Consider the following 18,944-nt stretch of genomic DNA (forward strand, 5'->3'; position numbering starts at 1 on the left):
AAAGAGGAACATCCTTCTTCTCATGTCAAGGTTTAATTCTGAGGTATACGACACTGGATTTACAAAGGTAAATAAAATACATTCTGAGAACCAGCAAGTGCCCTACTTAGCAAGGCAGAGGGATTTCACACTCCAAGCAGCTGAGAAAAGAAACTGCTTACAGTATGAAGAAGTATTTGGGGTCTGTCTTTGACATGAGCTTTTGCCATAACAGATGATGAGAAATGTGCAGCAGTGGGGCAGAGGAAAGACAAATACTTAGGTGATAAAGCTAAGACAGGACAACAGGTATTAGATAAGGCTTCCACTTGAACAAATTATTTGAGACATTATGACTACGATCAGAAGGCAGATGCAGCTACTGTTCCAAACACTGCTCAGGCAAGCTACATTGCCAAAATTAATTACACAGCTGTTGAGACAGACTTCAGCTCAAGCCTGCTGAGGATATGGGTAAGTTTGCATATGCCTGTAGCAACCACATATAAATGAAATCCCAGGAATACAGAAGGACTGGAGTGGTACACAAGAGTTTTCCTCATCAACTGTACCCAATAACAAAGGCAAATGCTATCACCTGGAATACAGTGCACGTAACAGTTTCTACAAGTGTATAATCTACAGCTAATCTGCAATTTTTGTCCTAAATATGAATTTAAAAAGCCAAGTATGAATCATATGGAGGCAGATTTAATGACTCATTGCTGCAATGGATTTAACACAAGTGCTGATCCTGCCTGCCATTAAGATGTCTGGCATTCCCTCTTGGATCCATTCCTCTGGAAAGGGAGCCTTTTCAAGATCTGTGCTCAAGAGAGCTAAGCTAAGAAAAATGAGATTTAAAGAATTAAAAAAAAAAAAGCTATTTTGTCACACAAAGAATAAAATTCCAGGAATTTATTGCTATATGTATGCTTAATCCATTAATTCACCTTACAGTAGTCATGAAGTGCCAAATTGTGTGCTACATTTATCATTCCACGTATTCCCTTCCAGATGCCATTTTACAGTGGGCGTATGGAACAACGCAGCAGTGGTCACGAAACAGGGCTGGAGCATCTCTCAAGAGCTTAAAGACAAAGGTTTGTGTACAAGCTGAATAACAACATGTCAGTTAACAGGCCACTCAGCAATTTTAACAGAAATATCTTCAGGTGGAAGTTTTGCAGCGTTAAAATTCACAACTCAGACTAAACATTCTCATCCCCACTGTAGAAACAAGATACTTGCAAAGAACAAGAACTATGGTACGTAAATGTCACACGCAGGACCCGCTTCATTTCTGTCAGAAGCAAAAATTGCTAATTATAAGCGAGGACAAGCCTAGCAGGGTAAGGCTGTCAGCCTCTATTAAAAACACATACCTCAGAGTTTGGCAGTGGAACTCTATTTACCACCTTGACTTTTTTTGGTAACATACAAGTTCTTCCTCCCCCCCACACTTTATAAATCCCCTTTTATTTTTATTATACCTCCATATTATTTACAGGATTTCTAAAGATTAAGTACAAACTAGTATGAAATTAATGATAGCTTGCTTTTCAAATATGTATCCCATGGCTAAATAAATACCAAGCCAATCCAATAGAGTGATCTGGAGTTATGATTCAGAAGCTTGTGTATCTGTGATTCCAGCTGTTTTTTCATTAGCTGAAGAGGATTCATTTGATCTGTCAACAATAGTTGCCCTGGAAGTTGGAGCAGCACTATCCAAGGTGAGTGCAGAGGTCTCCTCTACATTTTCAGGAGTGCCAGGGTTGACGGAGAAGCTTCCAGCTTGAGGAATAGAGGGAAGCAAATCTGTAGGCACAGTGGATGCCTCTGTGACCAAAGGAAGCACAGGAACACACTTGGGTGGCATGGCCAGAGGCGTTATTCCCATCAGATGCAGAGGTGGCAAGGGGGGAAGGGGTTGCAAACCTAAAGAGAAAAAAAGGGGGAAAAAACCACAGTGAGCGGCTGCACAGCACAGACAGCTCAAATGGTGTTTGTGCAGCACTGACTCAGCAGGCTCATTTCAAGCCTGACACTTTTCAGATTTCAGAATTGAAGAATCAGAGTAAATTCAAGGTTTCTTGCACCTCCCCAGAAGACTAGGCACTTAATGCATTAACACTGTGACTGTGATTGTCTGGCCTTCACTGAAACTGTCAGAAACAAGAAGTTAACAAAAACCATATTACGCACAAGCTTCCAATATCTTTTTCCTTGCTCCATGAGCACCTTCAGCAGTTCTGCTGAATTCAAAACTATAAATCTCACATTTGTTCATAATTCTGGCATTCAGTTCAGGGAGCTCCAATCTCCTCATCTATCTTACAAGGAAACACTTCACATTTTCTTTTACCCAAAAATAATATACGTCCACTTCTGGTGCAATCTCTTCCGAGATATAAATCAGGTAATAAAAAACCGCAACATCTAAACACAGACACAGGTTTAGAATTAGTTTATCTAAAGAGATATTCCTCATCTACCTGATCTGGGCACTAACATCCACTCCCATCTGAGGCAAACATTTAATTTATCCCCTTCAGGACTCCCCCCAATGGGTCTACATCAGACTGTCAAGGATAACTCTAATTACAGAGTTTCAGTTTGCAGAAGCACATACCAGGCTGTATCATTTCTGGAACAATCTGTGGTGCAGGTAAATTAAGTTTGGACAGATCAGTCAGGTTAGGAAGCCCAGCTGGTAATGGCATCAGACCTAAGAGAAGAGTGGAACAGTTACAGCTGAAAACTTAAAATTGTCTTTTTCTTACTGTTTCTTAGACCTTGTTGATAATTTAAAACGTGCTTTAAATCTTTATCATAATTTTTACATGGAAGAATGCAAATTCACCTGAATTTCAGCTTTTAAGTTGCACAGTGAGAAGAGATACCTACTGAAATCTGGACTAGCAAATACATAATCCCAAACTTTTCAGATTTTTCTTATTTCAGAATTAGAAGGTTTGCATTCCAAGTTCAGCTTTCAAATGTAGTTGTTTCAACACAGCACTATACCAGAAGTTCTCCATTCCCAATTTGAGTGGCAAACAATAATAATATGATTAAATACACAGTATCCCTTGATCCCTAATCTTGATCACTCTATTACCAGTCTTTTCTACTTAGTTAATAACTAAAGTTAATCACAAAAATGTACATCAAAAGGCAAGACAAAGGAACTTTCAAAGTCAGAAAGGACTGAAAGTAGAAGAGAAACATACAATGAATGCAACACATGCCCTTCCATCACTGTGTTTGCTATGGAACATCCTTCTGCTCCTGAATTTTCCACTTTAGAAGAGCTTCATTTCTGGGACAAGGGCTCTATTTGTACTTTGTGTTTATTTCAGAAAAGGATAATTCAGAAATAAATTGTTGATACGGCAGTATGAAGACAGAGAGGAGAAAAGTCTTAAAGCAAGGTGACTGTACAGAGATTTTGAAACTCAGTCATCTTTACCTACCCATGAATTCATTTCCTATAATGAATTGACATAATCTGATTCAAACAGCTTTCAGGTCAGCTACATGCAAATTTGTTCTAGTTTTTTGTTGTGTGTTTTTATTTTTTTTTTAAACTGAAAAAAGCTGAACTTCATACAAATTCACTGAAATTTTAAGCCTCCAGTATATTTAGTAAGAACAATTTCACTATTACACCCCTGCAAATTGCAAGAAATATTCTAATTTGCTTTTAAAAAAGCAATGATACTATTCAGAGAAAAAGGCGAACAGAAACCTCGTATTTGCAGAGTTTAGGGAAGGGATGGATTAGGCACCTGGGGAAGAAAAGGACAATAATCTTTTTCTTCCTAGATAAAATAGAAAACTACTAACAAATTCAGCTTCTGTGAGAGTTCTCTGCCCTTGTTTGCATGCACTGAGCTCTACTGCACACCTTTCTGTGTTAGAGGCTGTTCCTCCAAGCGTTATGTAATGGATACATCTTCATCTACTTGTCTCATAACAAGCAAAACATAAAATACAACTCCTTCAGTGTCCTGGAAGGCACAATTGAGTCCTGCACCAGCACACCAATGCCACAGCAAAATCCTATACAATCCTCATTTTACCCCTTGTGAATACTTCTGGAATAGCAGTGTTTGAAATGTTCATTATTATCAGGAAACAACCACACTGTAGAAAGACTCTTACTGTATTATGCCAGTTTAAATTCCTATATAATTCAGAAACAGTAACTGCAACATGAATTCTATATTGTCAGCCCTGTATTCATACTAGAATAGTGATCAAGCTGAGTATTTAAAAATGGGTTTCCTAAAATGTTGCAAATAGCAAAGCAAAACCTTCCCGAGAAATCCTGAATACTGCATCCACTGTGCAGGGAACCCTAAAAGGTAAACTGGTAACTCTTGTTGCCAGGTCACCCTCTGTGCTACAGACATGCTGTGAACATACTCCAAGAAAAACAGTTCTTCACACTGTAGAGGTTGCATAAAGAGAGATCTTACATGAAATGCATAAGTTGTATGAAGTTATACCTTCCCCAAAAAGCAGTGGGAAAGGCAGCTCTCTTCCCCTGCTCCTGTAAGATTTTTGTTTCAGAAATGTTTTCAGAAATTTTACCTACTCACCTGGTAATGTAGTTGCTGGGTTAACTGGTGGCACAGAGGTAAGGGACTGACTGACTTGTGGTGGTAATAATGGGACTGTTGGAACACCTGGTGGGAAACAATATTGATTTTAAGCATACAACACTTCATCTTCTTTCCCTAAGGAGTACAAATAAATAATTGCTCACAGGAGAATTACTATTTGCCTTAACATTAAAATGCTGATAAGCCAAATAGTATTCTAAGTAATACATGTGGTATTTTTAATAGAAGTTGTTTGAAACTATTTTGTGAGCAAGTAAGGCACAAATCCAGTACATCAACCTTTTTGTTGAGAAAAATTTAGGAGAAAGTTTTATTCTCTCTTCTGCCTTCTATTCAATTAATTAGAAACATCTGTGAGAACAAAAAGTCAAAAAAGCCATGCACTTCAGGTCAGTGCCTTACAATACCAACCTGTGCTGAGAACATTACTGACAGTAGTTGAAGGTGAGCTAATAGAAAGTCCCGAGAGACTCTGCTCAAGGCCTGCTGACCCAGGAGGGAGGGTGCTTGAGGGATTGACTGATGATAGCTGAACCTTATTGAAAGAGAAAAGGAAGTTGCATCATTAGGGTTTGTTTCTACATGAACCAAGAGAGGCAGCAAAGCAATAAAATCATCATCCATTTTTACCAAGGCAAAGGAGAGGGATCACAACTCACCTCTGTGAAACCATCTTTGAGGGGACTGAGAGGTGCACTGGGCAACTGCCCTGGGAGAGAAATCTTCTTTCCCTCTTCAAATGGGCGAGTAGGTATCCTATGCAAATATCCATAACCAATGCCACATCCTAGGCTTTTAAAAAAGGAAGATTTTTAAGTCAGGTAAGTGACTTTACAGCTACAGACTACAGCAAGCAACACATGAACAACTCAAGACCACCAAGCTTCAAGGTAAATGCTGTACAACCTTCCTCTCCTGCCCTCATGTTGCCTCACTTTTTATGGAGAAATAATCAATACAAAACAATTGAAAAGAAAATCTTTAGTTTTAGCAATAAATACTCAACACAAAATAAAATTCATTATTATTTAAATCAAGCAGCTATACCAGGCTATATACAGCTTGGAATTCAACTCTCTGTTGTTACTTGCAGTGCTGTGTTCTGGCTTCAAGGATGTACCACAAGCTAATGACTATTTGGAATTTATTGCAGAAAGAACCATTGCACTTTATGCACTAGCTAATTTACTGATTTACACCCCTCTCATTAGTAAGGGTGTCTGAATTTCAAGTAAATATATAATTTGAGGAGAAACGCTTTTGATATAACAGCACTCTTTCCTTGTCTTTGTGGAGAAGTTAAATCCAGCAGTTTTCAGGCTGGTGCTATAAGAAAGTTGCCTCATTCCCCTGTAACACATTGGCTCCTTACCTGCCTTCTCCACCCCAGGCAGAATTTGGAGTAATCACCACTTCCCGACAATTATCTGTGTCTGTGTTGTACACATAAAGTTTTAATGGCTTTGCTTCATGTGTTTCAATAAGGGAAAAGAGATCTTCAGACTGCAAAAAGAGAAAAATGAGTAAGGGCTTTCTTGTCCTTATTTTATCATTTGGCATTAGATCATCCTGGTCCTGACTTTCTGTAATGGACTCTGGTAACAGCCACGCTGCAGTTTTTGCAGTGCTGATGTTTTATCAAAAGGCCAACTTTAAAATGTGTTTTGCTAGCACAACTCAGAACACGTGGCACAGCCCAGATTTCAAATCTGCTATGCAAAATATTAATTTTAGAGTACAAAAGTTTGTATCTGATATATCATGAAGATATTTAAGAGCAGTTCTTATTTCCAGGATTGCCTTTAAGAAGAGGCACCATGCCAGAGCTCCTTCCTCTTTGCATCTGATTTCCATTCACACTGAACAGCGACAGAGCCAGGGATGTTTCAAACTGCCCTGGTACAATTGGGTTTTTAGTTTTTAAAAATAAAGACCTTATATTTTATACTTACCTCATTCATGACAGTATCTGCTCCAATGATATAGTCACTATGAGGTCTAAGTCCAGCTAATGCAGCAGGAGAATTTGGCTCCACCTCCTAGTTTTAAGATGGAAAGTTACAAACCACGATGTAAGTGTCAGGGCATAGCAGGACAGACAGATATGCACTTCACACAAGCTCTGTGTCAGACAAACTAGTCAAGTTTTCAACACAGTAACAAACTAATGAAACACTGGCTTATGGCAGCCCCTTTCCATATGGTTCTGGTGTTGTACCAAATACAGTATCTCTGAGCATTGTACAAACCCATTCATTGAAATACAAGACTTGACAATACAGCCACAAATATACATTTGTGTGGGAAATGAGTTTGTACAGAATTCTCAAAGCCTGACAAAGAAGGTTCAAAAGTCTTTCCAAACCCAAAATCAATCAAAGCCAGCCTGATTAATGAGACCACCTTGATCTCATGACTTGTTAACTTGCCCATCCCATCAAGTTACTTTTCAACAGGAAGACAGAAACACCAGTACTGAGAACATTTCCCAGTCCATACGTACCAAGACGTGCCAGACGTTTTCATTGGCCCCATCAAAGCTGCAGAAGCGAATGCTCACTCCCAGCAGGCCCTGCCCACCCCACATGTTGCTGGGGGTTACAGATGTCTCTCTCAGTTCCAGTGTTTTGCTACTGTACACAAGCATTTTGACAGGTTTTTCAACGTTTGCTTTCAGCAGGTCCTTGAGAGTGTCATTGTCTTTATTCTGCAAATGTTTAAAACAGAGTTTGGGTCAGTGTTTGACAGACCAAGCATTCAGTTCTACAGCAACACTTGTATTCCAAAGGTGCTACACTGCACATTACCAGAACATGGATTAACAGCTGCTTTGTAACAGGTTTCCAGTCCCTTCATAATTCTAGAATACAACTCTGGAAAACCCCTGGGACTTCACAGCAACAGGTCATACTTTCCAAAAGGAAAGCACTCCAGCTGGTTCAGAGGCTTTCTTGAATGCAGGCATACTACACAGAGCTTCCCACAGCTGGTTTTTTCCACTGCTGTGATGATAGCTCTGCTTGGAGCTCCCCCCATGCCTCCTGCCCAGCCAGCAGCTCTGGCAGCAGCTTTTCACTCAGCTGTTTGGACTGTGGGAAGTTTGTGGGTTCTCATGGAAGCAAACAGAACTAGGAGGGCACTAGCATGAGCCATGAGAGGTGATCAGCAGGCAATTCTGTCTTGGTGTAGATGTCTGCAGAGAGCAAGTCTGTCTTATCCTCCAGCTAAACCCGACAGAACAGTTCCTACAGGGTATTCAACTCCTGATGCAGTTTGCCTTCCTCATTTTAAAGTATGAAGAAATATTTTATATACATTTAAATAAAACAAATTCATTGGCTTACCTATAAAGATCATATTCTCAAGCCATTGTTTATATTAAAAGTTATAAAATAGCAACACACTTACCAATCTTGAACCGTTAATGGACACGATGAAATCAAAGAATGGCTCCAATCCAGCTCTATGCCCTGGTGAGTTTTCTTGTACCTAACAAAGTTAAATAAGAATTTAGTAAAAGTGTTTCAATGCTGATTCACAGATTAGAATTATATTTCTACTTTTGCCAGCTGTAGTTCTAGAAGCTACTAATGTTTGTACATATAATTTTAAAATATTCAAATACAATCATATAATCTATAGAACCAAAAACTCTCTCCCTTAAAAAAAATACAGATATTTCAAAAGAATTAGTCATTTATAAATTGAGGAATGACACAGCAGTAGGCACTCCCTGGGAAAAGCAGTGCTTATCAGTTGCATCAGATAAGCTGCATTTGTTTCAAGAAAGGAGATTATAGTGAAAGGACAAGGTTAATGAATTCTGAAAAGGTTGGTTAAAAAGTACCATCTTTCCACAGCAGTACCAACATTGGACCTTGCTTTTTATCTTATGCTTCCTAAAGGAACAGGAGAGTCACATCTGTAAGCACAGGCTGTTATCTCGTGATTGAACACCCGGTGACATTCTTGAGACACAGAGGGCACCTGTACAACCAGATTTCATTAACACACCTTCAGGCTGCAGGAAAAGGGACATGCAATTCTGCAGCCACGGCAGCTCAGATAATTCAACTACTCCACTAAGACAAGGCCCAAGTTTTGGATACACATTACTCCCAGAAGCTAAAAGCATGCTTTTAATTCCAAATGGAACAACTGAGAGACATTTTGCCAATGTTATTTTTTCACTATTGCTTGCATTGCTGACAATGAAAAGTAACTCTAACATGGCTGTCAGATTTTTCCTACAGCTTTTTTGGTAAGGACACTTTTTCTGCATGGAAGCTGATTCATTTTACCCACTGGCTTTTTCTTTTATGTACTACAATCACCTTTCAAAAAGATCTAAAAAACATTACCCTTTACAGTGTGGTTCCTTACATTACATGTTATTCTACCTGACAGAAGTGGTAAAAATGTATTTGATTGTTCAATACTGGCCTGATTCTGCAGGAACTGAATTTTCTTAACATGACCTATCTAGAACAAAATATTCTAATATGGAATTTTAAAAGTGCTTGATTACTAATAAAACTGTTCTTCTAGAATTTTATTTATCTTTGCCCAACATGTTCATAAATCAGAGCTTGGAAAAAACTCAGATTACTTGTGGGTAACAGATGCCCAAAGTTTAGAACATTAGTCACATAACCTAAGTCTGGAACTAGTAATTCCAGAGTCACATCACACACACATTGATTGCTGTCCAAGATTTGCAAAGCAGCAAAAAAGTACGAAATCAACAACATGCCAAAGTAATAAGAATCACTGAGGCAACAATAACATCCCCAAAGTCCACATTTATATTTCTAACTAGGATTTGAAGTGTGTCTTTAAAAGTGCCTCCTCAAGATGTCTGTATGCTCCTTGGAAATAATGCCCCACGGCTGGGGTACAGCTATTCTCTCTCTCCAAGAATTAAGTATATGGAACCACATCTCCCAGTCACTGGAGTGAATATCCTGCAGTCCCTCTAACCAGACCCAAACTATTGCCTCCATGTTACTCCCTCACCCTGTCTGTTCCACATGCCTCTCACCAAGGACAGCCAGAGACCAGACACCAAACTGTGCACCAGCTAGTAAGGTAAAAGTATAAGCCAAGCTGCATGGGGCAGACACCCTGCTTCCAGCTCCACAGAAACTCGCAGCACATTGTGGATGTGGCTTTGCCATTGTGGACTGTTTCTTCAAACTTGCAATAATGTATGGCTACCTGAGGACAGCCTCCACAAACAGAAGTTTTAGCTTAGAAGAAAAGAGACAGAGACTAAAATTCACTATATGAATTATTTTTCCCAAATGCAGAAAGCATTTACTTACTATGTTGAATACTTGAGACCTCCTGGTCAAAGAGAGGTTAAACAGTTTTGTGAAAGGAGAATAAAAACCTCTGCTTTCCTATAGACATAATTGATAATGGTATCCTCAGACTTGCAGTTTCTCTTGTAATCAAGCAATTCAAGACATCCTCTCCTTTCCTGGGTTTGAGTAGTGATTGTAGGATGAGTTTATGCTGTTTGTTGTTCTTGCCTCAGTTTAGAGAAGTGACATGGAAATACTCCAGTAACCTCTCTCTCTCTTATTCCACCATCTATTGCACAGGTCATACAGGAACTTACAGTTTGTGTTTTTAATGAACCTGACATGCAGGCTTTATACCAAAATTAAATCAGCAGATGGTTTCAGAACTTTCTGGGAAAACAGTTTCTGGGGAAAAAGATGTAACATGTGTTAGTTAAACCTCAGCATTAAAAATCAGTACATCCAGCATAACACATCAGATTTTTGGGACTGGATATATGTCATGGCCCTGAAATTATGAAAGGCCAGGCTTCATCTCATTCAGAGATTTTCCTCCATTTCTAAATGAAATTTCTTTGAAATAAAAAACCAAACCATACCAAAATCACAACAAACCCCCTGCATCCTGACAGTATCCCTCCCTAATGACCTCCAAGAAATTATATCCTGAGCACTCTGAGCCAAGAGTGGCCACTATTCAAAGAACAACTTTTTGAAATAAGATGGAGTACATACAATAAATGAGACATCTATCAATGTCAAACTCCTGGATGGATAAATAATTTACTTAGAATACCAAATCTGTGCTCTGCCCCAAACTGATGAAAGGACTGAGAGAGTTTCCAAGTTCCAAATGATTCGTTTGCAGAAAGTATCTTCAGACATTGAACTCCTTGCCCCAAACCCATCACAATCCTGAACACCTCTGCATGGTTTATTTCTAGGTGGGCATGTAAAAACTCCCAGGAAGCTGTAGCTGAAAGAAATCAAACCCTTATATTTGTGTCAATAACACCTCAGAAGCAGGGACATGCATCCCTTCTGTCATCCTGCTGTGCACAGGTTGTCACAGAGTTTCTATTTCCCTGGCCTACCTTCACTGATGGAAAAGCCTCTTCACACCTGGCACTCCCAGAAATTCTGAGTTCATTCCACATGAAAAGTCTCCTCCTTAAAGAAGTGATGGGCTCAGCCCTGCACGACAATGGCACTGACCCCAGCAGGTTCTGTCACACCATCTCACTGAGGCACTGCCTGCCCAGCTCATCACCACAGTGCCAAAGGCACAGCACAGCTCTCTGCCCCAAGCTCTGTGCCAGGATCTCTTCCAGGAGCTACAGCAGCAAAGGATAACCAGGGACCTTAGAAAATACAAGGACACAAATTATTCCACCTTTATTAAGGATGGAGATAATAGAGATTCCATGGATCTGTATATAAACTCTGTGCCTCCTGAGCAACTTGGCTTTATGCAGCTTTGCTGGGTGCCCCAAGAAGGTATTTAGTAACTTGCCTTTGTAATTGAATAATTGCTGAGAAATAACCAAGTAACAGAATTTACAACATATGCTACTGCAGGCAAGATACCATCCCCAGCAGCTTGGGAAGCCTGATTCTCTCAAAGCCAGCTGTTATTTCAGAAATACAAGTCACAGACCTGTATGGGTAAACACCATGATTTTCTAACAATAGAGACAAACAGTGGCACAGAAAATACAAAGAAGCTGTGGCAATGCAATATCAGACCTTTTCAAGAGCAAATTAAGAAAATCTCTGTCAAATGCTGAATATCAGAGGGCAGAAAAGGGCTTCACACCATGCTGCAGGGCTTCAGTTTCTCACCAAGATGACAGCAGGGCTGCTGAACACATAGATCACACACTGATTTCACTTTTAATTCACTGTCAAGAATTAAACAGGAAAAAGGTTTCAAGGCCAATACACCAATTTTAATTTGCAGTCCTGAAAAGACTCTCCTGGTAAATAATGAAGTTTTTCTTTGCTGAGCACTGCTCCCAACACTACCATTCCATGCCTACACAGTATACATTGCACATTACATATTTTAAGAAGTCTGCTCAGCAGCACAGTGGTCACAATTCGAAGCCCCAAGAGAGCAGTGCAACTGCAAATGGAATTAGGCACTGAAATGTGCATTTTTCAGAGGCAGATGAAGGCTCTGACCACTTCTGAAAGTCAGCTACCTTCTACTAGTGTTTAAACTTTTAGAAACTTAGCTTCAAGCATTAAATACACAACTTCCAAGGCTTTCTTTTTTCCCCTCGTAAGAAACTCTCCCCAGTATTCTACTTTATTAGCAAAGAAATACTGAAAGGCTTTTTTGCTTTCACCCACTCCATAACTGGCAGTAAAATTTCATTATGTATCATATATAAGCAATTCCTGCTAGATCTGTAGAATCTCTTTCATTTCTGTCATTTATTTTAATACATTACACTGTATTACTGAATTTAATTTCTTGATGAAACACAGTTTTCAAAAGAAAAAGCTTTGTAAGTTTCTGGTAAGAAAACAGATTCTATCTATGTAGATAACCTTTTATTTTAGCACAGAGAATTTAACTCAAGCTTTTAAAACGTGAACCTCCCTTAAAAGATCACTTCATGCAACATGTTTGTATCACTATTACAACAAACTGAAGCACACAAACAGGAGTGGGAAGTCTAAACTTTGGCCACTGCTGCCAGTATCTTTTAGGGAGAACACCATGTAACATGGCAGCATACAAATTTCTCACACATAAGAATTCCTACACAGAATCTTACAACAATTTCATTTGGAAAAGACCTGTATGACCATTGAGTCCAACCACTAACCCAGCACTGTCAAGTCCACCATTAAATCTAACCCAAAGGCCACATCTACACGTGCTCTGAAAGTTTTCAGGGATGGTGATTAAACCACTTTTCTGGGCAGCCTATTCCAATACCTGGCCACCCTTTCCTAAAAGCCAGTCTCTGAATCTCTCCTGGTGTAACCTGAGGCTCTTTCCTCTTGTTTCATCCCTTGTTACCTAGGAGAAGAGGTGACCCCCACTTCACCGCACCCTCCTCTCAGGGGGTTGTGGAGAGCCACGAGGCCTCCCCAGAGCTGCCCTTCTGCAGGCTGAACACTGCCAGCTCCCTCAGCTGCTCCTCACAGCTCTGGAGTTGTGCTCCAGAACTTCTCTGGACCTGTTCCAGAGTCTTCAACATCTGTCTTGTACTGAGGAGCCCAGAACTGGACACAGCACCCAGGTGTGACCTCACCAGCGCCCAGAACAGGAGGACAATCACTGTCCTGGCCCTGCTGGCCACACCATTCCTGACACAGGCTGGGATCCACTGGCCTTGGCCACCTGGGCACACACTGGCTCATGTCCAGCTGCTGTCAACCAGCACCCCTGCACCTTTTCCACTGGGCCATTTCCATCTACGGTCAGGTCATTACATCAGCCTGGGCAAACTACAGCAGTTCACACTGCTGAGCAAGAAAATTACTCAAAATTTTCCTTCATTCTGTTTTGAAGAGCAGAAACAAACACATACTGAGCAATACACAGAGTCAGCCAGTTGGTCTAAGCAGCCACACACCTGATGTTAAAGGAAACTCGAGGAGAATTGCTTCAAACAAATGACTCATTGCTAGGTGTACTTATGAAGAGACTTGGGCAACAGAACACTTGGCAACTTTCTCTCCCTCTTACCAAAAAAAACCCCGAACCCAAAAAACCACAAAAATAAAAAAAACCCCAACCCTACATTTTAATGTCTAGAACACCACTAGAACACCAACAATGCAATCCAGAGCAACTGCTGCTGTCAAGTATGCCTATGATGAAATTCTTTTCCTTTGACAGCACCCCAGCCCTGGAAGGTTCCTAATTCCCTTTCTGACTGCACTGGTGATAAAGCCCACAGTGAAAGCAATACTGCACTGAATATCAGCAGAAGTAGCCAAAAGAATTAAGTCATCTCCAAATCTTACATTGAAAATTAATGATGGTAGTGTTCACTTGCTGCATATATTTCTGCTCCTGTTTGAAGTGAGCAGAGAGACTTTTTATTATTTTTGTGGGGAGACAGCATGTACAGTCTAAAAATCTCATTGTAAAAAACCTGTAACTTGCAACAGTCTCAGTCTGCTCATCCCTCTGGCAACTTGTGCTTGGCTCCTACAGACACACTGAACAATGTAATCTCTTTGTTTCATGGCCATTAAACACATATTTTCATTTATCTGCCTTACCCAAACAATTTCTTCCAGTAATTGAAAATTTTTTCTGACATTTCTCTAATTTTCCCACAGGTAATGGAATCTTTTAAACAATCACTTTACATTATTTACAGAAGTTTGGTGTTATCAAAGAAATCTGATCTTACTTGAATTAGATCTGTAACACTGGAAGACTACTGCTGTTTTCCTTCTACCATTCTCATTTACTTCATTAGAGTACTGAGCTCAGAAGGAAAATGTACTTGAGAGTACATTAGAACAAAACAGCAGTTCTGCTGGACCCCAAGTTCTACTGAAGGTCAGTCCTTGCAGACAAAGCACTTGCAGAGCTCCTCTAACAGCGTGAGTCCAAGGCTGTCTGTAACGAGCTTACTACAGAATGGCAACTGGAAAATTAAACTTGGGAAAACTACAGAGAGAAATTCTAGTCACATTCATGCATGCCACATGCATTTCAATAAAAACATCCCACATTATAACTCTTAGGCTGGGATCATGATGCAGCTTAAGATGTCTGTCCACAGAAAAATAGTAATCACTTATTCTTGTGGCATGTCCGGATATCAGTAAGATGACAAGGCAGTGAAAAATAAAGATATCAGTCTTTTTACAACAGCAGGCAGGTCCTTTCCTGCACTTAATACAAATAATGATGTCCTCTTGGAAATCAACTCCTTTAATGTGCACCTCTCAATTACATTTACAAAGACTGGCAATCAAACACTACAATTTTGGGTCATAGCAAAAACATTACAACAAAAAATGCCTAAATGAAAACAAAAGTCGTCAGATCCAAGCAAGATTACAAGAAAAAATTAGTAGATTCTACTTCATAAAAGAGATTAATCTCAATTTAATAACATGCTTTAATCAAACAGCATGAACTCATAAATCTGATGTAACTGATACTCTAACTGCAAAGTACATACTGGTTTTACAAGTCTCCAAAGTAAAAAGTTGATGAAATTTACACTGTACTATGCTAAAAAAAGAAAGTCTGCCAGCTTTACCAACCAGCAGGAAAGTTTTTGTGGGGGGTAAAGAGAAGACAAAGTGGACTAACATAAACTAGTAATGCTGGATTTTTATATTCTATTAATATTAAAAGGCAGGAAGGAACTCACTGTGGCCTTAGTCCTTACACAAATTTTAACAGAATGTTTGGATTTGACCAGAACATCAGTAAGTGCTTCTCAAAAGCAGAGAACTTATCCCAAAGGCTCCAACTGCAGCAAACACACCAGCCCAGCACGGCACCCAGCGAGCACTCACAGCCGGCTATGGAGGCAAAGGCGCCGCGCTGCGGGCAGGGACCGACGGCAGCGAACCCCGGCACCCCAGAGCCTCCGATTCCACCCGGGAGCCGGTCTGCTGCTCGCTGCAAGCAAAAGGAAGGGCTTTCCGACGGCTGTTCACAGAACCTCAAGAACAATAAGGTATTTTGTATTTTGCTAATAAGGTATTTTGTATTTTGCACACAAAACCAATGTACCTATGAAAAGCAGTACTTTCACTGGAGGAGCAGCCCTCAGGCGCTGTCCTGCGAACACCCTGATCCGACGCCCCTGAGCGGCAGCAGCTCCAGCCCGGTCCGGTCCAGTCCCTGATGCTGCGGCCAGGCCAAGGCTGAGGCGCTATCCCGGGAGCCCGGAGCGCAGCCCAGACCCGCGGGCCGGGCTGTGAGCAGCGTCTGCCGGAGGAGAGGCGGCCTCGCCCCAAAGGCTGCCCAAGCCCAGCATCGCCCCCCATGCGCCAGCCCTGGCCTGGGCACACCGAGGCACAGCCTGGCGGCACGACCCAACCCGGCCCGGGATTTGTTTATTCTGGACCAATTCTTTCTCCACACTGCCCCAGTCCGGGAGCGGCAGCGCGGGCCCGGCGCACCTCACGGCTCCCAGGAGCCCCGGCAGCCCCCGCCGCCCGAGCGCGAACCCGGGGCCGAGTGGGGAGCGCGGCGGGGCCGCCCCGGGAGCTCCCGGGCCGCTCCAGCGCGGCCCCACGGCGGGACAGGCCCCGCGCCCACGGGCCGCCGTCAGGCTGAGTGTCCGGGGCGCCCGGCCGAGCCGCGCCGCCCTTACCCGCAGGACGTGGTAGCCCTCGGTGCCGCCGCCGGGGATGTCGATGCTCTGCGAGGCGCCCATGGCCGCAAACGCGCCGCGACGGGGACGTGGCACCGCGCGCTGCCCCCGCCCGGCGCCGGGCGGGCCCTACGGCGGCCGCGAGGGGCCACGGCCGCGCGCTCCCGTCTGCAGCCGTGCCGCCCCCTGGCGGCCGAATGCGGCAGCGCCTTGCGCGGGGCGGGGGCACCCAGCGGTGCCAGACAGAAGAGTTAATTAATTTATTAGTGATTATGCATGCCATATATATATACCATGAATAAGGGATGGTAGGTGTGTGGGTGTGTGCACAGAACGTAAAGGTGGCAGGTCATAACCTATGCTGCCTTCTCTACTCCCACAGCTCTCCGGAGCTCCGAGCCCCGCTGCCCCTGCGAGGCCGAGCCGCTCGGGGCTGCGGGGCGGCGCCGGCAGCGCAGGCACCCGGCTGGAGCTGGAGCTGAGCGGGAGGAGCGGCGCACTGGTACAGAGAGCGAGAAATGCTGCCCAAGGGCCGAATTTTGGATTAACCCGTTTCAGGCATGCACCGCAAACCTGAGCGCGATCACGGGGCCGGTGCTCGGTGCTGGCAGAGACCCGCAGACCCGCTGGAGCGGGGAGAGCGCCCACGGCCGCAGCGAATGCCGGCCCTGAGCCCACGGGCGGCCTCCGTCCCCCCGGAGAAGGCGGACGGTGCGGGACCAGGGAGCGCTACGAATCTCAGATCTTCCCTCTCCGAGAGTTCTTTGTTCCTAGAAGGCTTTTTCACAGCTTGCCCATGCAGACCAGCGCCTCCTGGTTCCCATCCCGCTGACCCCCAGGGAGGTGACCTCTTTAGGGAATGCTGCTGTCACCGGTCTTTTAGTGACGCAGAAACACTATTTATCAGTGAACTGCAGCACAGTGTTAAACATTCTTAATAGAGTATGGAAAGGATATTCAGATTAGCGTACTTCACTTCTTTTGGAGTCATTTCCCTCTGCATTATCACAGTGATTCACCGCTTAGTATCAAAAGCCTCTGCTCATTATGCTTGGGATTGACCCCAGTGCTGCCTGCAGAGATGACCAACGCCCTTCCACCCTTAACCCCCTCAGTGTACCCAGCTGTTTCCACTGGAGCAGACAGACAGTGTTTCTCCAGGCACTTTTGTCAGGCATGGCCAGTTCTGGACTCCACAAAATAGACACTGCAAAATACCTATTAGAAGCCCCTTCCCATGTCAATGAAAACTGTAAATAAAAGATCTAAAATTTTACTTCTTTGGAAAAATAAAAAACCTTTATAGTTCTGCCCAGCAACACCAGGACCAAAAAGAGTATCAGTGTTTTGCCATTAAAAAGTTGCCACTTTGATGAAGGTGCATTTGAAAATCTGTGATGTGAATAGTAGCCTTTCACACACTTCCATTAACCTCTGAACATGTAAACAGCCTTAAAACAGATTGGCCAAATTACACAGAGCTGACTTTATGAACCTAACATCTAATTCCATAGTTCCCAGCAAGTAGCAAAGCCAAACCCACCACATACAAACTTTAAAGGTGAAAACCACCCCTGTCCTTGGCAGTAACACTTCTGTGGCTGAATTCTGCTCCTGTGACCATTGAGAGGTGTCTGAGGGGCTGAGGAAGAGCACTCTGGCCATTTGCAGCAATTATTGCATCCAACTGTTTGTGGAAGGAAATACAAATTATGTCTACTCTGACTGCAATTGCAAGAGTGAAGTGTTATCAAAGGAGGAATGTCCTTCACATTTCCTAAAGGTGCTGGTGGTGAAGCAAGGCAACAGATTTTGCAGCTCCTTGAGTCTGCTCAGACATTACACCCCTGAGACCCAGTCAGAACCATTGCACCAGCAGTCAGTTTGTCTTATTTTCACAGCAACAAAGAGATTCCATTTCCCTCTTCCTCAGGAGGTCTGTAGATGTTTCATGTCTGCATGTGATGAGTTCAAAAATAGGCAGCTATATTTTGTTCTAACCATCCAGTAAGAAAAAAATCAACTCTATCCCAGCTAAACCAGGACAATTGCTCAAGTCAACCCTTCAGAGAAATCTGAACCTGGCCCCTTCCCTGCAGACATAAACTACACACATCACTGCAAGTCCTGGAATTATTTTCCTTCAGAACTTTTGCCTTATCACAGCATCTCAGCTCTCCATCAAAGTGCTGTCACCCTTTCTGGGATTGTTCCACTTCAGCAAGGAAAGATGCCACCTAGTTGTCCATCAATTCCCATTAAGGGCTCAACTGAAACACACAGGTTTATTTGAAGAAATATCTTTGAATTTGACCCAAAGTTCTATGGCAAAAGACTAGTCTGTAAAAAAACCAAACTAATTTTAGAACCCTCTTAAATAAAAAAGACAAATCTTACCTTAGAAAGAGGAAACAAGATTGCCTGAAAGTATCACTTGAGACCTAATGACAACAAACCCCATTTGCAGAAATTAACTAACAAATAGAACCTACCTGTTCTTTTACTTTTGTATCTCAGCAGCTGCATTCAAAAGTAATTAAAGTTAATGAGCTGTGCTTTATGGTAGAATCATGAAAACTTAATTGGAATAATTAGTTGTGAGATAGCAAGTGCATCTTCCTGGCTAACAACATGTCATCATTGGATAAGAATAATAATGAATTTAATAAATAAAGCAGGGCCCTTCTAATATGTTCATAAAATAACAAAGT

At 42.3% G+C, this 18,944-nt stretch overlaps 1 protein-coding gene across 3 annotated transcripts; it reads right to left on the minus strand.

The window, feature by feature from the left end:
• Positions 1-266: 266 nt before the first annotated feature.
• Positions 267-18,709, minus strand: GORASP2 (golgi reassembly stacking protein 2). 3 transcript variants are annotated; one of them, XM_064718751.1, is made up of 10 exons: positions 18,631-18,709; positions 8,022-8,102; positions 7,117-7,320; positions 6,566-6,652; positions 5,986-6,116; positions 5,273-5,405; positions 5,025-5,148; positions 4,590-4,676; positions 2,615-2,710; positions 267-1,920 (listed from the first exon to the last, which is right to left on the minus strand). In XM_064718751.1, exons 3-10 carry the CDS (start codon positions 7,258-7,260, stop codon positions 1,601-1,603), a joined length of 1,122 nt encoding a protein of 373 aa, XP_064574821.1. In that variant the 5' UTR covers positions 7,261-7,320; positions 8,022-8,102; positions 18,631-18,709; the 3' UTR covers positions 267-1,600. The 3 variants fall into 3 exon arrangements, with proteins under 3 accessions (XP_064574821.1, XP_064574819.1, XP_064574820.1); XM_064718749.1 differs by lacking the exon at positions 18,631-18,709 and adding an exon at positions 16,234-16,372; XM_064718750.1 differs by lacking the exon at positions 18,631-18,709 and adding an exon at positions 8,461-8,479.
• Positions 18,710-18,944: the final 235 nt, after the last annotated feature.

Source organism: Zonotrichia leucophrys, chromosome 7, assembly GCF_028769735.1.
Source record: "Zonotrichia leucophrys gambelii isolate GWCS_2022_RI chromosome 7, RI_Zleu_2.0, whole genome shotgun sequence".
Lineage (NCBI taxonomy): Eukaryota > Metazoa > Chordata > Aves > Passeriformes > Passerellidae > Zonotrichia > Zonotrichia leucophrys.

Excerpts from the sequence above, each read along its gene's own strand:
- GORASP2 (XM_064718749.1), bottom strand. The coding sequence starts at position 16,296 with ATGGGCGCCTCGCAGAGCATCGACATCCCCGGCGGCGGCACCGAGGGC. Across the intron at positions 4,677-5,024 it reads CAGTAATGTTCTCAGCACAG|GTGTTCCAACAGTCCCATTA; the intron begins GTTGGTATTGTA and ends GTTTCCCACCAG. Across the intron at positions 1,921-2,614 it reads TCCAGAAATGATACAGCCTG|GTTTGCAACCCCTTCCCCCC; the intron begins GTATGTGCTTCT and ends TTTTCTCTTTAG.